This window comes from Otolemur garnettii, unplaced genomic scaffold (assembly GCF_000181295.1).
Source record: "Otolemur garnettii isolate 467f Iridium unplaced genomic scaffold, OtoGar3 scaffold00090, whole genome shotgun sequence".
NCBI classification, from domain to species: Eukaryota; Metazoa; Chordata; class Mammalia; order Primates; family Galagidae; genus Otolemur; species Otolemur garnettii.
In genome coordinates this window covers 838,660-860,249 of record NW_003852485.1, presented here as the reverse complement: position 1 = coordinate 860,249, position 21,590 = coordinate 838,660, and the positions used below count along the sequence as shown (strand labels likewise).

Genomic DNA, 21,590 nt, shown 5'->3' with positions numbered 1-21,590 from the left:
TGGAAGAAGCCCAAGTGCCCACTGACCCATGAATGGATTAATAAATTATGGTATATGTACACCATGGAATATTATGCAGCCTTAAAAAAGATGGAGACTTTACCTCTTACATGTTAAAACGAATGGAGCTGGTACATATTCTTCTTAGCAAAGTATCTCAAGAATGGAAGAAAAAGTATCCAATGTACTCAGCCATACTATGAAACCAATGTATAGCTTTCATATGAACCCAACTATAGCCTGAGCAGAGGGGGAAAGAGAAGGGGGAGGGGGGGAGAAAGGGTAATTGGTGGTACCACACCTACGGTGCATTTTACAAGGGTACATGTTAAATCTACTAAGTGTAGAATATAATTATCTTAACACAATAACTAAAAAAAAAATGCCTTGAAGGCTATGTTAATCAGTTTCATTAAAATATTTCAAATTGCATATAAAACCAACACATTGTACCCAATAATTGCATTATTGTGTACAGCTATGATTTAATAAAAAGAAAAATAAATAGAGTACTTTCTTTGTCTTTAAATAGTATATAGTTAAGACAGAAGAAAACTAATAACTACATTGCAGCATGTATTGCTTCAATTAAGATAAATTCTAGACTCTAGAAGACCATGATGAAGGGATAACGGAATGTTCAAAAAGTTTATGCTTAATCCAAATAAATCTTAATGATAAGACAAAGCCATTCAGACAAACACAAAGAGAAATGAGCGGCCAAGGGCATTACAGACAGAAGGGACAACATTTTAAGAGGCTAAGTGAACTCTTATATTTCTATCTAGCTAGTAGAATTCAAGACTAAGTTTAACTGAAGATGTTTAAAAATCCCTTGCTCAGAGAAACTTTTCTTGATAACCCCCAGATTTGGTAAATTGCCTATTTCAGACTCCTATAGCAAGTTTTACATTCGATTCGTCATGTGAAGCTCATCATACTTTGATGAATTTTTCACTGACTCTTCCCTACTAGATGGAAAGGTCATATTCATTGTGTTCGCTACTAATCCCCTAGCATTTAGCACATAATGGGTGTGCAGTAAGTACTATTTTAGTAAGCTAAGAAGAGAATAAATGCAGGGAAACTACAAATGTCATATTATATAGATGGAAAAGTAGAGGGGATACGTCAGGATGTGACAGATGAACAAGAAGCACTAATGGCCTTTTATGCCATTAAGGGATGCTGAAAATTACCTTGAAGGTAATGGGGAGCCTCTGAATGAGTTGAAGTAGACAAATGCCTGTTCCTCATTTACATTTAAGAAGGAGTACTCTGGCAGCTGAGTGATGAGGGGATTGATTGGGGGATAGGTGAGGAAAAGAAAAAGACCAGTTAAGAAGTGCTTACCACTACACTCTTGGTGAGGAATGATTGTGAATTCCCACTAAGGCCAAGATGATGGAGGATGGAAAGAAAGGACAGATTTCAAATTCCTTAGGAGAAAGAATGAATCTACCTAACTTGCTGGACATAAGATAGGGATAAAGAAGTTGATGGTGATCATCAGGTCATCATCATACTGCAAAAGACAAAAAAGTTTTAAAGAGAAAATAGCTTGGGGCCTAACAAGTTTGAGATATTTATAAGACAAATGAGCAGAGATATCTAACAGGAACCTGGAACACTAGACAGAGAGTCAGGCAGAGATTTGAGCTATAGGTTATGTCATCAGCATACAAAGCAACCGTTGTAAATCTTGGCTGTTCATTAGCTTCACTTGGGAAGGTTTTGAAAATCTGACACTTAAATTCTATCTCTATAGACTTCAGTACTTCTGAGATAAGCTTCAAATATCATTGTTATTAATTTGATTCTGATGCATTTAAGAACACTGACAGGTAGATTGCACCCAATAAAAGAGACTGGGATGAAATTATCTATAAAATTGTGATAATAATAACTATAATTTATTGAGCACCTATGGCAGAAACTGTGCTAATGACTTTATATTATTTCTCTTGGAAAGGAAACCAAACAAAGTCATAATGAAACCAATGAAAGTCAATTTACACCTCTCCATGAAGTCTTCTATGGCAGTTTCAACTTATCTTGATGAGGTGGAGGGAAGGGGAATGAGGGAGAGAGGAGGAGGAAAGGGGATGGGAGTGTCCCCATGTATGGTACACCTCTTGGGGGTGGGACACAATTATAAGAGGGACTTTATCTAACAAATTCAGTGTAACCTAACTCCTTATACCTTCAATGAATCCTGGACAATAAAAAAAAATTTACCTTGATGTCTCTTATCTCAATATGACTTTGATTGATAGGATAGACTAATTTATACGCGGCTATCTAATTTAGGTATCTATAACCTGAAGCAGTATAATACAATGGTTACCAGCACTCTAGAGCTAGAATTTCTGGTTAAATCCCATATCGCCCTACCCTTTACAGGCAATTTTGACTAGGCAAGTTACTAAATCTCTTTTTTAGTATACTATACATACATATATGTATTTAAAGTAGAATGTGTGTTTATAAATGTGTGTGTATTTAATATGTGTATATACAGAATGCTTTAGCTACTAGTGTATGTGTATTAATCATATTTGTGTAGGGGTGTGTGTGTACACATATTTGTAGCTTTCTCCTTGACTTTACTTAGTTCAGTGAGGATAATTATAATAGCTAATATTTATTAAGCTAGGCACTGTTTAAAGCATTGATTCATGAAAACATTTGAATCTCATTATAACTCTAAGATTAATGTATTAGTTTGCTTATTTTACAGATGACAGAACTAAGGAAAAGAGAGACTAAGTAACTCTCCTAAGGTAAAAATTTCCAGTGGAATTTTTATAGCAGTGGAAGATTGGGATAAAAACACAGGAGGCCAGCGCTAGCACCTTAGCTCTTAATCCTGTGCTGTACTGTCTCCCTCCATACTGTCCAATAGACTCAACAATTCTTAAGAGATTGAAGAAGTTTGGAAAAAGAAGAGAAATGGAAAGGAATTACGGCATACATTTATATGTAGCTCATTTAGCAATATACTGAATTGAAACCTATCTATACTGCCTTTTAGAAAGAGAAGTTTGATGAAAAAATGTTCGAGTATATTTTAACATATTCTTCTTTCTGATATTCCTTTATCATCATTTTTAACAGGCTTGAGGTGAAGAAAGGTTTCCTTTCTGCCAAATGTCTTTTATCTATTTGCTTTTTGAGGAAGAAAACACTGTTTAAATGTTTTAAAGCAACTCAAATCTCAAATATCTATAGTTCTAAAACAAATACTAAACATTTATTGGGCCCTTACCACAGGTATGGCTCTTTCCCAGGTGATATGACATTACGAGAGTTAATAGGAACAACTTCCCCCCAGATTTTTATAAAAAAAAGATTTTCAAATAATTCATATTTCTATAGGAAGAAATAGAGTATTATCAATTATATGGGTCTCCTTTGGTTCTAAAAATAGTCAGAAGAGCAACTGTGGCTGGGTTTGTCTCAATTCCCCCTCTGGAATTTCAGTTTTACTTCTGACATATTTTTTATAGCTTATGTACTGAGAGCATTAGATTCCAATTTTTTCACAATTACCATGTTACAGATGACATCTTCCTGGGTCTGATACCAAAGTCATGTCCCAGCTGTCGGATCTAAAGGAAATCTGCTCTTGGATGTTACCCAGCTTTTTTTCTAATCTCGGGCAATACTAAAATGCTTCTGGTATATGGAATAGAAGAAGGTAATATTAAAAGTATTACCAGTGATGGTTTAATTTATCATTTCTAAATGAACAACAAACAAAAATAAAATAGTCAGTGACACTATGATTAGAAACAGCAATTTCTATTTACAATATTCTCTAAAACCGTCTGTTTTATCCAAATATTCACCATAGTGACATGAGTATTCATAGTATTAATACGATCCCACTAGATTGTCCTTGCTCTAGGAAATGTCAAAAACAAAACCAAAGCTAAATCAGATTACCTACCAATGAAATAGATTTTACATCAGGGACAAGCAGGAGGTCTCTTAGGATCTGAAATCTAGGACTTTTTTAGTGCTTGTGGATAGGCTGAGAAATGTTCTCACGTGTAATTCTGATAGAAATTTTATTAAAATCCTTCATTTTGATTCTACCCCCTACCTTGTCTACTAACTACTAAATCTACTTAGGAATTTAATTTTCACTTTTAAAGTCTCCAGAGGGTTAGAGCTCTGAAAATGACTTCAAAATATAGGTACTGTTCTTTTGTTTCTTATTTTTCCCCGGGAATAAGTAGACCAGCAAAGAAATGGTCTCAGTTTAGAAATCATAATCTAACATTCAAGATTCTACACTATCTGGTCCTAACAAACCTTCCCTGTGATAGTCGAAATTATCCCCCTGGACTATTGCCAAAATGAACTATTCCTTACTACTCGAGCATATTATTTGCTTTCTACCTCCTTACTTTTAATCATGTTGTTTCCTCTGCCTGAAATGACCTTTTTTCTCTCTTGGCCAGATTTCAAGGTCAACCTCAGATAATACTTTTTGCATGTTAATCTAACTCCCCATAGTCTCTCCTCTCCCTTCCCCACTTAGCGCTCCAGCAAAATAATTTGTACCTATTTCCTCTCTCTTTTATATCTCTATTGCACTTGCTACTTCCTACACTCTGTTATAATTACTTATGCTTAGTATTTGTAACTCATTATCTGTGATCCGCTGATGGCATGGACCTGTTGAACTCTATATCCTTGCCTAATACAGTGCTTGCTAAGGAACAACACAGGGCTCTGTATGGTTAGTTGGTTTGTTTTAACAAATTGTATTATTCTAAGACTCAATTGACTCTCTGCAATTTGGAGGAAATAGATGCATGCTGAGGAAATTGCTCAAAAGAAGAGAAATTAAGAGATGTAATAAAATGTAACATTTAAGCATTTCAATTTCATCCAAAAGACAAATTATTCACTTGTACTTAGGAGTTTATTGACAATTTTTAAGCAGATAGATGTTTTTATGTTAAATAATCACTGGTAATTCAAACTATTATACTCTATGAAATAGGAACTGGAATTGTTTTATTCACATATATAGTATCCTATTTATAAGATATTTAATTTTAATCCTTCATTTTGAATTAAAAATACTCACTAATAAATAAAATTACTTAAACAAGTTGTGTTTAATTTTCAGAGAAATTTTTTTGTCCTGGACTTCTCCAATGAAGAAGTAAGATTTAAGTAACTCAGATCATTAAATCTAAACTACGTAAACTTGGTCTTATTATTTTTTTTAAATCTCAATTTTTACCCCTCAATTTTAATCTTAATGTATAACCCACAAGCCCTAAAATCACTTTTGAATTTGCCCAGAGGCTTACTGATCTTTCTGTCATGAATGAAGTTGTTGCTATAATACAGGTAAGCAAAGGCTCTGCACACATAAAATCCTAACAGAGTTTAAATCACCCAAGTAAGTAGATGCAAATAACACAAAAGTTTTCCAATAAGACAATTCTTATTGTCAGTAAACATTAGAATTTAATTAGATGTAGAATGTTCTTTGCATTTTTAGAACCATCTTTTTCAGTAAAACAAATGCTTTTGCCTGAATTTATTTGATAAGGGGAGTTAGGGAGAGGGAATAAAAAACTAAACTGCATCACTGTTAATACAAAGGCCTGCCAATAGCCCATCCTATTCCTTAGAATGTATATAATAAAGTCTGTCAAGAAATGATGTTGACAATAATGTGCTTGATATATGACAGCCACTATTATAAATGCTTTATGTACATTAATCCACTTAATCTTCATAACAACTCTTTAAAGTAGATGTCTTTATTATCCCTATATTATATATGAGGAAACAACCTCAAATCATACAGCTGGTAAGTAGTATAGCTAAAATTTGAACCCAGTGCAAATGTCAATCCAGACACCGAACCATCATACTATACAGGCTCTTACTGCAGCCAGAAGAATTTGCAAGCCAACTTTCCATTGCTCTAAGTCAAGAAAACAGACACTTTGGAAGCATTATTAAGCAGCATGTCCCAGTTTAGGATTCTAGGGAAACAACAGTTTTGCATCTGCCTTCCTCCCTGCTACTAATTTAGAAGAGACTAATGCTTGACTCTCCACCAGTCAGGGGCTAAGGTTAGTCCATATTCATTGCTCCAAGTCCCCTTTCTCAGAGCCTGAGGTGAATGCTATTCTCCCCCATTTTATTCAAAGGACTCCCCAAATGAGTAGTATCAGACACTTCCACACTTGCTACTCTATTTTTAAAGTTTAACCCCCACTAATTTTTAATAAAGTTAAGTATTATGGAAAGGGATCAAAACCCCCTTCCATAATAATTAATTACCCAAACCTAGCCTGGAATTAAACTGGATTGGTTACATCTCTTTTTTGAGCTGATTCTTGGGGTCCCTGCTTCTGCCTCTTGCCAATGGTCTAGGTCCACTCACCTTCACTCTGGCTGCAGTTAGAGCCTCTATAGCCACTGACAACAAAGGCTTCTAAAGCATACAAACTATTTCATATAGTTTAAAAAGTCCTGATACAACAACTTAGGCATTCTAAAAGAGTTGACAATAAAATTATGGAATGAATGGATAATGATACAATTTGACCCAAACTTTTATTTCTCTAATACCAAGAGAAATACCCAAGAAAAAACAAGAGTTAACTTGTCCTAGGATTCATCAGTTTGTAAAATTAAAACTGATGGTAGCATGCCACCTATGAAAAGTCAGTTCAAAATGTGAGCACAGTTCATTGTATAAATTTTCTCACAATCTTCTAGAAAGCAGGAAATGACCTTTTCTTTTCTCTATTCCTTATAACACCACATACAGCATCAAGCAAATGAGCAGCTTTCACATAATGTTGACTGAATTGAAGAATTACTCGAATAGTTGCTTATAGATATCCCACCATTAGAAATTAAACTTTATGATATACAAAGAAAATTCATGTGTAAAATAGTACAGACAGGCAACCTTTGTAAGGAGTAGATGACCAATCATTGCTGAGCAGGTTTACAATCGATTTTATCATTCAAAAGGTCAAGATCATCTTGCTACACGGGAGGAAGGATTGACATTACATTTAAATGTCTGCTGCATTCAACCAGTCTTTACTTTTTAATGTAATGTATTTTGACATCTTAACAGAGAAATTTCTCTCTAATTTGTAGAATAAAGGACAATTCTAAGACACAAATCTAATTGTCTCCCCTCACAACATTATTGAGATAGTCTAATTTTAAATGCCACTAACAGAAAGTAACCAAAAATCTTTATGGTTTGGTTCTTTTGAAAGGTCACAAATACAGTGAAAAATAGTTGAATGCTGTGAAACCAATACCTAGAGGAATCCAAAGCCAATGCCAAGAAACAGAATGTACTCACGGTAACTAATACATGCAAATACTGGAAATAAATTCTAACAGATTAAACAGGTTTTGTAGCAACTACAAGGTATATTCAAATCATTCCAAAATTAATCAAGCTTAAGAATATGGCAGTCTTCCCTACTAATAAGAGTATAAGCTGGCTAAGTAGCCTGAATAACATATAAATTATAGCCAATATCAGTAGGTAGAATTTTTTTCAGTGTGTTTTTAATTAAAAAGGAGAAACCCCTCAACTGAATCAATTCAGTTTCAGGCTTCCTGAAATATGTTACTTTTTAAATCTATGCCACCATGATGAGGCATTCAATCATAATCATGCTACAGAATCATGAAGACAGAACTATCTGTTGAGAAATGCTGCATCATTTTGATCATTTCATATGAAGTATCTGACAAGTGCTATAAAACTGAGGGAGGAATACGTGTAATGCTAAAAAATATATATATTTCCTTCAAAATCTGAGTGCCAAACATAGGTAGGTTCTTACCCAAGTAGGTAATAAACCAAAGTTAAATGCATTGTAAGCTGATACTGTAAAGATAGTTTAAAATAAATACCAGAGTTTCAGGACAAAATAGATATATAAATTCAAATCCCCTGCTGTGACGATTCTCTACTCTTTAGTAGTTAACAGGCTTAACATAGTCAAGTCTTTTCGGTTTGAAAATGAAAGTAAGCAAATGTCAAAGCTCTCTGTTCAAGAAACCTTCAACATCCTTAAATGCTACAAGCTTTCTTTGTGAAAAGCAGATTTATATAGTCTGCTTTCATCTAGGAGCAATGCTTCAGCAGATATCTACATTTCAAAAGCCCTAAGAAGAGCAGTGTCGATAGATGTGAGAAATGATTTAAACCGATGCCTTCTGAAACAGTTCAGATATTGCAATATAAATCTCAGGAAATTAGCTTACAGCCCAGAGGTTGATAAACATGAATCTACTCATAAAACTTTTATTGTTGTGTGACACACTATAATGGTAGTAGCATTGATTCATATGCTTAAGAAATTCCAGAAAATAAAAATATTTGTAATATATCACTATTTGTAAGAAGCTTGTTATGATGTATCCTTATCAGTTTCATCAATTTATGCTATTTTTTTTACTTGAAGTAAAAGATGCAGATTGACTCTATTCAGACTGAATCTGGAAAAATCTGAAGAGCCCCAAACCTTGCTTTTATTCTTATCCAAAAAATCTCTTCCTTTAACCTCACTTCCCAAAAAGGCAAAGTAAACACAAAAACACACATATGCACACACACTTCTAAAATTCATATTGTTTAGCTATTGCCCATTACTATAAATATTACTTGTTCAAATATTCTAAGGAAAATCTGACGATAAGCAATTGCAGGAATGAATATATTCTAAACGAGTAACAACTAGAAAAGACAATAACCCCACATTCTAATAGTATCATCATAATTCATGAGGTCATACCTGATGACTCAGAGATTGAAAAGTCTCACACGTTCCAGACTGCATGACCTTTCTATTTCCAGAAATCCCTAAAGATTGCATTTCCTGTCTTACAAAAGGTAATCACAGCCATCTCTCTCTCTCAGCATCTCCAGGGTTAGTGAAGAAAATATCAAACAGCAGACTTGTCCATCAGGATCTGTTTAAGGCATCATCAAAGTATCAGATCTCATATACTGTTTATCCTCTCCCTGTGCAGTTACAAACACTCAGTACTAAGAGAGACTGACACAGTTGTATTTGCTGATGCTGCTGATGCTGTCTGAAAACAGTAAGCTTACTGCTTAGAGCAATTCTGCATCATCCAAACACAGAAGGAGCCACATCCTTCAGGTTTTCCATTTCTGCTACTATACAGATTTCCCTTGCTAAGGAAGCTTTGATTTTTTCAGCTCTTTAAAAATAAGCAATGCTCTATTGAATTAAAGCGTCCAACGTGTCTGTTGAAAATATGTTAAAATGTCGATTCTTAATTACTAGACAGCTTTTTCCATACATGACTAAGGTTTAAACTTCATGATTTAACAAGTAAAATTGTGCTCTCTTAAAGGAATCTTCCCTCTATACCACGTGTGTCATCACTTATCCAACCCATCATGAGTGCCAAAAGTGAAATGTTTTTTATTCTGTCAGTCTTTGATAATTGCATATTATAGTAAATAGATGGGTGAATGCATATTTATTTTTGAATTTTCAGGAACTTCATTTGTATTTAAGATTCTTTAGACATATCTTTTTATTTTTATTCAATATATTCTGCTAGAGACTTTAACATGCAAAAGAAAACATGGTATTATCAAATTCTAAGACTGCATGTTTAATCTAGGAGTAGAATCTATGTAAGTTACTGGCATTTTTATTATGAATTTTCATTGTGTCTCTTTTTTCTTTTTCTTTCTTTTTTTTTTTTTTTTTTTTTTTGAGACAGAGTCTTACTATGTTGCCCTAGTAGAATGCTGTGGTGTCACAGCTCACAGCAACCTCTGACTCTTGGACTTAAGTAATTCTCTTCCCTCCCAGGTAGCTGGTACTACAGGCACCTGCTGCAACACCTGGCTATTTTTTTGTTGCAATTGTCATTATTGTTTAGCTGGCCTGGGCCGGGTTCAAACCCGCCAGTGTGGGTATATGTGGTGGGCACCCTACCCCCCAAGCTACACATGCCACCCCATTGTGTCTTATTCATTAAGTTTATAGCAGTGCTTTCTTTTATCACAAAATAACAGAATCAGGAAATTTTAAGATTGATTAGTAGACTGATGATAGAGAATCAATATTCTGTACAATTATAATTGTAGATGATTCTCTTTATCATGCAACAAACCTTGTATTTTAGAAGTAAGAAAACAAAACCAAAAAAAAGACTATGACTATAGTCAATATAGTCAAATAAATTCAAAGTTAGGACATCAAATACAACATTGCCCTTAAATAGCCTTCACGTTATGTGCAGTCTAAATTAATGATACTATTATCACTTTATATGCTAATGAAATAAACTACTTGATTTCAATACTAGCCAAAGTGTCATACAGAAAATGTTTTAGATAAATGTAAACTAACAATGGATCAATATAATTTCCCTTCTCCCACTCACACTATTTGATGAGTGTAATATGTATTATCTTGGACACTAGTCACAACGAATCTTAAGAAATTATGTATGCTGATCCACACAATCCCTTTTTAGAAATTATAGACACAGGTTTAGACACAGGACTCGGTATTTTGGCTGTATGCATACAATGACACCCCTGGATGAAAAATCACATATAGACAAACATGATTTGTCTATGTAGTATTTGTCCTTTTACTGTCATCAAAATAGGTACTCATCTTCTCAGTGAGGCCTTCCTAACTACACCATCTCTATTTCTGTATTCATTCTTTTGTGTAGACAATATCGAGCATCTTCTATGTGTCAGGTATTGCATAGGCGCTCATGACACTATAACATCACAAAACTTGCCATCACAGAAAGTAAATAAACAAGTATGTTTTATTATGATTGAAAAATTAAAAAGAAGATAGAGAGCAACAACAGGGCATCCTACCCTAATCTAGGGATCAGACGGTATCTCTGTAGAAAAGTACCGTTAAAACTGGGAAGATCCTGCACAGGTCACATTCCTGGAATGGTAAATGCAGCCTGGTGAAACCGGAAAAGTGTCAGAACACAAGGGAGAGAGGCAGAGGCAAGGCTCCACTAGCGTAAGCCTCGGGACACATTTAAGAGCTTGAGCTTTACCCTTAGCAGAATGAGAGGCCACAACATAACCAGATTTGGTGTTTTAGGTTAACCTAGTTACACTGTGGGCTGCAACTGAGTACAGCAAACCTGGAGGGAGAGACCAGTTAGGAGGACGTCGCATAATTTGGGTTGGAGGATGATGATGGCCTGAACCAAAGAGGTTGCGGTAGGAATGGAAAGAAATGAGTGAGTTCCAGACGTACATCTTAGTGAAAAGGGATAGAGTTTCAGGATTGCACATGAGAATGAAGGAAAGGGAAATGTCAGCGTCCCCTCCTGATCTCTTATACTATTTCAGATCCCGTTTTATAAGCAAAGCACTTTCATCAAATTCTCTAGTTTTTGTTATTTGTCCACTTCTTGTGCATATGTTTACTTTTTATAAACTGCCTAGAAAATCTTGAGAAAGAATATTTGGTTTACATTCTTTCAGTATTCTCTCATATGTACATATTTTAAACAAAGTTATTAAATGAATAAATAAATGGGATATAAGAAAACTGAATTTTCCATTCAGATATTTTGTCAAAGCATGAGATACAAACTTTATTTTCATCATTCTCTGGATGTTATTAATTAGTATATATAATCTATTTTCCCCCAGTATTTTCCTGCAAACACATTTATTAATGATTGATTTTTGCAATAAAAACACCAAAGCAAGAGTGCAAAGAGGCTTTTAAAGTCTCTATTAACTAGTTGATAAACTCTATTTAAACCAAATAATTATTTTTTTATAATCTACAGCTTGACCCACTTAACCAATTAATACTGTAAGATCTTATTTTTTCAAATAACTATTGCTCTGTAAAAAAATTATTTATTCATATGATGTTCTACTCATGCCAGTGTTATTAAGGTTTGGTCATAAGAGGAAGGCAGAATGTCTCTACACATCCCCTAACTTATCTGTCTAACAAATAGATGATACAAGAGATGGAACCTAGGAGAAGAACATGCTTGGACTGAATGAAAAGGGAGACAACAGGAAGTGTCTGAGTCCACTTGTGCTGCTATAATAAATGCTACAGACTGGATAGCTAATAAACAGCAGGAATTTATTTCTCACACCTCTGGAGGATAAGAAGTCCAAGTTCCAAGTTCCATGTGCCCGCAGATTCAGTGTCTAGTGAGGGTTATTTTCTTGCTATCGTCTCATATGACAGAGGAAAAGGGCAAGGCAACTTGTGGGGACATTTTTTTATAATGGCTATAATTCTATTCATGAGATCTCTGCCCTTTGATCAAATCACCTTCCAAATGTCCCACCTACTTATCTTCATGATAGGTTTGCAATATGTGACATTTGAGGAAATAAAAACTTTCAGACTAAAGCAGGGTAAAAAGCACAAACTGAGGGCAATTGTATCTATTTAGTGATTTGTGGAACATTAGAACATCCCAAATAATAAGGGATTGCATTTTTAAAAGAGTAAGAACTTTATAATAATTGCTACAGGTTTAGCACTCACATTTCATTTCTCAGGGACCATGTGAACCAATGTTCTCATTTTACAAAGTAACTAAAATTTTGAGAAGTTAAGTGACATGCTCAAGGTCAGGTACTAGCAGAACCCAAGTCAGAATTCAAGATTCCTATTTCTGAGTTTTCCTCTATATAAATCACTGTCTTATAATTATATTTTTTTCAAAAATAAGCTATCTTCAGTAATTAAAATAGCATTCATTTTAATACTTTTGTCTATATTTGTTAGGTTGAGGAACAGTCAATACTTCAGAAAATTGTGTAAGAATCACAAGAATATCAAAAATTATTTTTAACAAGGAATTTACCTTTTCTTATATTAAAAAATAACTCACTTTACCAGTGCTGAGTTGAATACCACCCCAGTCTGATAACTGTGACTGAAAAGTATTTTCTGAACTGAGAAAAAACAATAAAATAAAAAATAACTTCAGAGAATACCTCTGAAAATACAAGCAACTCATTTCGTTTCGTATGCTATTGTTTTCAAAAGTCTAAGTGAGTTCAACTTTTCTTTTTCTTTCTTTTTTTTTTTGCAGTTTTTGGCCAGGGCTGGGTTTGAACCCACCACCTCTGGCATATGGGGCTGGTGCCCTACTCCTTTGAGCCACAGGTGCTGCCCATGAGTTGAACTTTTCTAAACAAGTTGGCAAAATTTTTCAGATTCTTAACAATATTCAATCTTATTTTATGTTTAGAGAATCTTCTGATTGTAATAGGGCAGATTCAGATTTATGCTCAAAGATGTTCGATGTCACATTATTTAGAAGAGAAAAATAGAAATAAGAGAAAAATTAAGTTATGGTACTCCAAAAGTGTAACACCATGTAACCACTGAGTATTATGAATAAAAGATGTTAATGGCAAAGGAAAGTGTGCATCATAACAGAATATTAAATGGAAAACAAGACCTTGATGTATTTATGGAGCACAATCAATTACATAGAATATACTGAACAAAAGAGACAAAATATAGAGCTTCCAAAAGATGGCCTCCCAGTGTGAGTCATCTTATAAATATATACTTACAGACTTCATTTTTTTGTAAAAGTATGAACTAGTTTTTGAAGAGTATTTTAGTAGTGGAACAAGTACCTCTGATTCTCATGTACTTCCTCTTTTCACTAAAAATTTTGTCTGAAATTTCAGTGTAATGTTTACTTATATTCCTGCTCCAATTTCATGAAAATATTCAAATCTACTTCAAAAAATCATTCTTTCTGAGCCTTGCATGTCATTTAGTATGTGTGTATGATTGATTGTTTATTTTCACACCTTATTTATATTGGGCTAAAGCTGGTACAGACTGTTTTTGACAAATAGCTCTCACAACAGTTTTAGTGTTATATGAAGAAAAATGGGGAAAATGCGGATGGCATAACTTTGTGTCACTGTTTTTCTAACTAGTCATCGTGGTTGATCTAACGTGATTTCCACAAAGAGCAGGACAACGGAAAATGCTGAGAGTCCTGCAGAGTACTCACTTCCCTTCCTTGAGAAGTGGTGAAATTTGCTGTTTTCACGTTCACAATTAATATGGTTGAACTTGGAGACATAGGTTACCAAGTATATACGGTGTACGGCAAACCCATTAGGAACGAAGACCTAACAGATCCTGAGGAAACTGAATATCTCTGTTGAAATCCTAATTATGGTGATAAATAATCACTGCTGCCTCATGGGGTAGATGTCAGGTGCCACAACACAAAAGGTTAGGTCATATGACAGATTTGTACCATAAAAAAAAAAAAAAGCCAAGCGTGGCTTGGTGGTTTATGTCTATAATCCCAGCATTTTGGAAGGCTGAGGTGGGAGGAGTGCTTGAAGCCAGGAGTTTGAGACCTGCCTGAGCAAGACCCTGTCTCTACAAAAAATTAAAAACTTAGCCAGCATAGTGGTGCAGGCTTATAGTCCCAGCTACTTGGGAGGCTGAGGAAGGAGAATTGTTTGAGCCCAGGAGTTCAAGGCTACAGGGAACTATGATAGTGTCACTGAACTCTAGGTTGGGTAACAGTGAGATCCTATCTAAATACATACACACACACAAATCTATAACTCTTCAGATGCAACTTTTTCTGATTTCATCATCATTCTACTATTTCTCTTAGTAAAGATGTATAGTTCAGTGGTCCTCAACCTGTGAGTCACAACCCCTTTGGGAGTCGAATGACCCTTTCACAGGGGTCACCTAAGCCCATCCTGCATATCAGATATTTACACTAAGATTCATAACAGTAGCAAAATTACAGTTATGAAGTAGCAGTGAAAATAATGTTATGTTTCGGGGGTCACCACAACATGAGGAACTGTGTTAAAGGGTCACAGCATTAGGAAGGTTGAGAACCACTGGTATAGTAGGTCACACGATAAAGAAAAATAAAACATGTAACAATTTGGTGAATAATACTGACTTTGTATTTGACTAACTTCTTATGCCAGTTATAAAAATACTTTATATCTATACAGAAAAGAAAATCAGAAGATCAAGAAGGTGGGGAGAATCACTCATAAAAGTCCATTATACAAAGATAACTATTACTGATTTTTACTTTTAGTATTTTAATAGACATTTAAAATTATATTAAACTATTATTCATCTTGACCAAGTATTATATTATGAACATTTCCCTAGGTCAATAATTATTTTTCTAAAACATAAAATTTAGTGGCTAAATATTCTACCAAATAGAAGTACTATATTTAACCAATCCCCAATTCTGAGTATATCCATTTTTTCCATTTTTAAGCATTATAAATATATAATAAATATCTTTGTGCACACAGATTTACTGCATCAAAGTAAATAAACATTTGGAGGGGCTTATCTTGTTTCCTCACTGTCTTACCAAACTAGGTTATCACACAGTCTGTATGTAGAATAATAACCTCAATAAATTTATATGAAAATAAAAAGAGGAAAAGTTGACATACATTAACACAAAGGCTTAAAATAAGGATGACTAATAGAGTTATAAATTTTCTAAAAATAACAGCAAAAACTTAGGATAAACAAGCTTTTCTTGAGTCTATGCTTATACACAAAGATATAATGATGGTTCCATGGGAATGTACCTAGGAATGTACCATCAACTCATGAATAGAAGTTATTTAAAATGGCAAAAGAGACTAATTATAAGCCAATGCAATGATAAACGTGGACTTTGTCTTTATTTTTTTCTCTGTGAAATTTGTAGAATGAATGTACCTAAAGAGAGGCAGTCCTTTAACCACAATGATGCTATTTTACTCATAGAAACAAAAAAACAGAAATTTATAGCCTTAGGAAACCTTTCAAATAACTATTAGATATACTTCCAGCCTAGAAACCCCTTAGGGGTACCAATAAACCTCCAAAATACCATGTGTAAAGACAATATTTTTAAACAGTGTCAATTTATTCTCCCCCAAGCACCATTCCAGAGCTAATGAGGGTAAATATCAATAAAAAATTTATGTGTTTAATCTTTAAAAGTTTTCATTGCTAGGAAAAAATAAAATAATGATCCTTTGAGTAAATTTTTGATAGCTATCATTACAATGCAATCTTGGCTATTTCACGTAACATAATAATCTCTAGGCCCATCCATGTTCCTGCAAATGACAAGATTTTCTTTTCGTCTTTGTTATGGCTGAGTAATATTCCATTGTTTATGCTACAACTTATTGATCCAATTTAACTGTTGATGAACACTTAGGTTAATTCCGTATCTTGGCCATTGGAATAGTTCTGCAATAAACCTGGGAGTGAAGATAATTCTTCAGTATTATGAATTCCTTTTCTGAGATATACACGCAGCAGTGGGGTTGCTGGGTCATATGATAGATCTATTTTACGTTTATGAGAAACTTCCATACTGTATTCCATAGTGGCTGTGCTAATTTACATTCCCACAGTGTGTGAGTATTCCTCTTTCTCAGCATCGATTACTCTTTGTCTCAATAACCATTTCAATAGGAGTGAGATGGTATCTCATTGTGATTTTGACTTGCATATCCCTGATGATCTCACTCATGTGGGAACTGACAAAGTGGATCTCATGGAGGTAGAGAATAGAGTGATGGTTAGCAGATGCTGGGAAAGGGAAGAGAAGGGGAGAAGTTAGTTAATGGGTACAAAAATAGATAAAAGGAATAGGCTCTAGTATTTGATAGTACAGAAGGGAGATTATAGTTAACAATAGTTTATTCTATATTTTAAAATAGCTAGAAGAGGCTTTGCATGGTGACTCAAACATACAATCCTAGCACTTTGGGAGGCTGAGGCAGGAGGATTACTTGAGCCCAGTAGTTTAAGATTGGAGTGAGCTATGATGATGCCACTGCACTCTAGCCTGGATAACAGAACAAAAATTTGTCTCCAAAAAATAAATAAATAAACAAACAGACAATAGCTAAAGGAGAAAACTTAGAATGTTCAAAACACAAAGAAAAGATAACTATTTGAGGTCAGAGATATCCCAATTACCTATTTGTTCATCATATATCATACACATGTATCAAAATATCATTTGTATCCCCAAAATATGTATGTACAACTATTATATACCAAAACATATTAAAATTTTTATAAAAAATAAAAAAAAACTTAATATGTAGTGGAAATAAATGCAATCTTGCCAACTTTAAGCTTGTAAAGTGATACTTTTATAAAACTGAGGGCAAGTTTGTCTATAATGGGTTTATCTGTAATGGGTTTGTTTGTTAACGGGTTCACAGATCATAAATAAATATGATTTTTAACAGTAAAAAATACCAAAAATAATGACGTTACCCCCCCCCAAAACCTACCCTTTATCTATTGTCAAAAGGACTCATAAGTTTGTGGATAAAAGCATAGGTGATGGAGGCAGACTCCTGAGTTCAAATGCTTGTTTTGACCTTAGGATCTGAATATACTCTCTTTGCCTGTTTCTTCAGTGTAAAATGATGATAACCCTAGTAGGGCTGTTGCAAGGATTAAAATGTGTTTAATACAGTGGGTATAGCAGTGACTGTCACAGAGTAATTGCTAAATAAATCTTCTGCTATTATCATTCTCAGAATGACTTGTGATATCAAAAAAAAGAAAAAACTATACAAAATGAAATTATAAAATAATCAAAAATACATGTTACCACTAGTATTCAAGCTCAGAAGATGGCATTGCTTCAGACCTCATGGAGTGAAACATTTAAAAAAATCAGTGCTAAAATGCAACTTTTACATTCTAATGGCTTTGGAGACAAACATTGAGTGAGTCTTGTATTGTTAACCATAAATAAGTTGCTTAAGCATCTAACCTCAGTTTTCTTACTTGCAAAATACAGTTAATGTTTATCTACCCCATAAAGTTATTTTGAAGGCTAAATAAGATAATATATATAAGCCAATCAAGCACAGTCTAAAATATAAGCTCAATGAATGACATTTATTGTTATTACTGCTATTATAATATCCACTATTAAGAGAGGCATCAAAGGGATCATTTAAAAAGTTGATAAGGTGAAGGTAGGAGAGAAAGTGCCTAATGAAACCAGCTCCTTCCCCTTTCCACATTAGCAGTCATTTCTCTGCCCTCATTATTATCAACACTGCAACATATGCCTCACAATTCAGGTATAGAGAAATTACTGAATAGATGCGTTTGCTATATTAATTGCCAGCTAGTTATCAAATCAGCAACCTTTCTTCATTCTTACTTTCAAGCTATCAAATTATTTCACCACCTAGTCAAAAATTTTCTACAAAGTCCTACATAGGTATTTGACGACCTCTGGGGAGCACTCTGACAAATTTCCAATTTCATTAACCATTACTCTCTTTTATTATATTTGTCTGACACTCCACCTAAACCCAACCAATGGCCCAGTCATTCCTAATCATCATTTTATGTGTTAAGGTTTCTAGCTTCATTCACTACAGCCAGATCTTGGTTCAGGTTTTGGTGCTGCCATTTCTTTTATGCCGGGGCCTTAGATTTCTTACCAGTAAAGCAGAGATAACAACAACCTATCTACATAGTGATTTTTGAGGATTAGATGTGTTAAAAATATAAAGTGCTTAATTTACAAAGTGTCTCTTATCTAGAAAATAAAAAGTACTTAACAAGAGGTAGAGGTGTGAAACTGCATGCCTTTCTCCCTCATCTCCACAGTTCTAAATCTATCCATCAAAGTTTAACAAAACACATCTTCCATGAAACCTTCCCTGATTACTTGCTTTGGTCTGGCCTGCCTCTTTAGAAGCTGTTTAAACCTCAACTTTAACTTCTAGAATTTGCTGAAACATTTCCACTTTCTTTTAAAATTTAAATCTTGTCTCTCATTTTCAATTATTATGATCCTTAAGATAAAATCATTATAGGATTCATCTTCCTCTCCCTACATCACAGGTAATAAATATAGTTCCCTGAACTTACAAGGTACTTGAAAGTAGGTATGGAGTCAATATAAGGATGAATTCACTTTTCAGGCCACTAAAATACATATGCTGGAATGGATATTTCAAAACTGGTTTAGTATTCCTGGCAAACAGAAGAGAAGTTTCAAAGATGACTCAAATATGGGAAATAGGATAAATGGCAGGTGGCCATGTAACTGCTACCACCAAATATTTGCTTCATTGAATGTTTTGTTCTCGTTAGTGCTTATGTTTCTAGAATGCAGAAATTATCCTATTAAAAAGCTCTTGAATTTAATGAAAAAGTGTTTTTTAAATCTGACTTTAAATAGATCTCTGATCATTGTAAACATTTTTGACTATTGAGAATGTATTCTATAAAATTAGCCTGTGAATGAGAACACAAAGGAAGAAGTGTAATGATGTTTATGGCAACAGTATTTGTAATAGCAAAATATTGGAAAATTCCTAAATGTTAATCAACAAATGTTTTGTTAAACATAAATGGCTATAAATGTGCAGATAAAAATCTTTAAGGAACCACAGATGACTGTTGATATCAGTGGGATTTGTGACTAAGAGGATGCCCAAGGAGTTTTCTCAAAATTGTACCTCCTGGAGGATGAAAATAAAACTAAGAACAAGACATCATGAATATGACATTTTAAAAATCACCAATAATACTCTTCTCTTTTTCTCCCTAAGAACAAACAGTATTAGGTATAGAAGAGTATAAATGAAATGTCAGCCATAAGAGTCCATTTATAAATAATATTCAAAATAAATGTTGATTATAGGTGCGCTAAAACTCAGTTGCAGTCTGTGGCACAGGGCAGAAAACTTCAGAAACATAGAAATAAGCAAAGGAGGACAAGCAATCTCTTCTCTACCCAACTGACTTTAGGATTCTTAATTTCTTTGTATTTTAAAGTTATAATATTTCTCTAGTCTATTTTACTGAATCAGATATCATACTGCTATTACTTTGAAGACTGAAAGTAATTACTATATCATATTCACAGACATAAATATTTTTGCTTAGTTATAATTTCACATTCAGTCTTCTTGTGTATGATTTACAGAGAACTAAATGGATTATTAAAATATAGCTTAAGATCATAATAACTTTAACTATTGGACACAAAGATATAAAAAGTTATTCAATATTGATATACTAAGATTTCTGAAATAATCTATGTCATTATCATTTACCTATAATAGTAATTTTAAACTAACATAATAATGCCAGAAGGGGATTTGTTAATATCTCTTTTTAAGAGAATTCTGCAACTTTATCTTTTGTTGATGGCTAATTTTTAAACTTAAAATTGGGTTAATAAGGCCTATACTCTGTTAATTAGGTGGAGTAGCAAACTCATCACAGAAGATAAATCAAACAAGAATTCGACTTATTCTGGCCATTAGTTTCTACAGAACAGTTTGTTATACCTCCATGTTTCTCTCTTAAAAACTTAATCCTCACCAGCTTTTTTTTCCCCTGTTACTTCTCTTCTAATGTAAATTCCTTTCTTTAAAAAAGTATAGTATTAACAGAAATAGAAAAGCTCTATACCCTTTCTTTTAAAGCAATCTTTTGTAGTTTCTGAATTTCATTCATTAAACAATTTTATCAAGTTTCTGTTTTAATACCATGAGGTCAAAAAGAAGCAAAATATGTTCTTGATCTTAACAACATAAAATATGTTTGGAGAAAAAACAGCCATGCACAAATAATAAGAAAAGTGTATGAGTTGTACCTAGAAGTTGTATGGTAGTTAAGGGGTCTTCGCCTTGGTGCAGGTTTTCCATGATTAATTTCTACGTTAAAAATAATTTGTTCTCTCAACCATGACTTTGATTTATTTATAGTAAGCAACTATGATATCAAGTCAAATGTAACAAATGATGTGTCTCAAAGTCGCACATGTTCTTCACAAAATTATTGGAAAATGCAAGTAAACTGAGTAATAAAACTGGCTGTTGCCTGGAAAAGTCAATTGTCTCTCAAGGGACTTCACTGATCTGCACTATTATGAATGTACCAAGTTTTGAGTATTTCTCTTAAACATCCTAAGAGATATGATTTTGATATTTGCACTCCCATGTTTGCTCCAGCATTATTCACAATAGCCAAGATAGGGAAACACTCTAAGTGTCCATAGATATAGGAGTGGATAAAGAATACATGGTGTAGGGCAGTGCCTATAGCTCAGTGGGTAGGGCACCAGCCACATACACCTGGGCCGCCAGGTTTGAACCCAGCCTGGGCCAGCTAAACAACACTGACAACTGCAACAAAAAATAAAATAAAAATAGCCAGGTGTTGTGGCGGGTGCCTGTAGTCCCAGGTACTTGGGAGACTGAGGTAAGAGAATTGCTTAAGCCCAAGAGTTTGAGGTTGCTGTGAGCCATGATGCCCCAGCACTCTACTGAGGGTGACATAGTGAGATTCTTGTCGCAAAAAAAAAAAGAATATGTAGACAATGGAATATTATTTACACATAAAAAGAAGAAACTTCTGGGCCGTGCCTGTGGCTCAAAGGGGTATGGTGCCGGCCCCATATGCCGGAGGTGGTGGGTTCAAGCCCAGCCCCAGCCAAAAACTGCAAAAAAAAAAAAA

At 34.1% G+C, this 21,590-nt stretch overlaps 1 protein-coding gene and 1 non-coding gene across 5 annotated transcripts in view; one reads left to right on the top strand and one right to left on the bottom strand.

Moving 5' to 3' along the window:
• SLC4A10 (solute carrier family 4 member 10) overlaps nucleotides 1-21,590 on the bottom strand; it is a 307,175-nt gene that overhangs the window by 214,779 nt on the left and 70,806 nt on the right. Inside the window, exon 1 of one of the 4 annotated variants that reach the window (XM_023516344.1) lies at nucleotides 8,817-8,944. The exons of 2 other annotated variants lie outside the window; for them this stretch is intronic. In XM_023516344.1, the coding sequence (XP_023372112.1) occupies nucleotides 8,817-8,897 (81 nt within the window). In that variant the 5' untranslated portion in view covers nucleotides 8,898-8,944. Of the gene's footprint in view, nucleotides 1-8,816; nucleotides 8,945-21,590 lie in introns of those variants that run through there. One more of the 4 variants, XM_023516345.1, reaches the window with a different exon arrangement.
• LOC111727019 lies at nucleotides 12,928-12,996 on the top strand. The gene has a single exon (XR_002774667.1). It is a non-coding gene; the product is annotated as a small nucleolar RNA SNORD31 (small nucleolar RNA).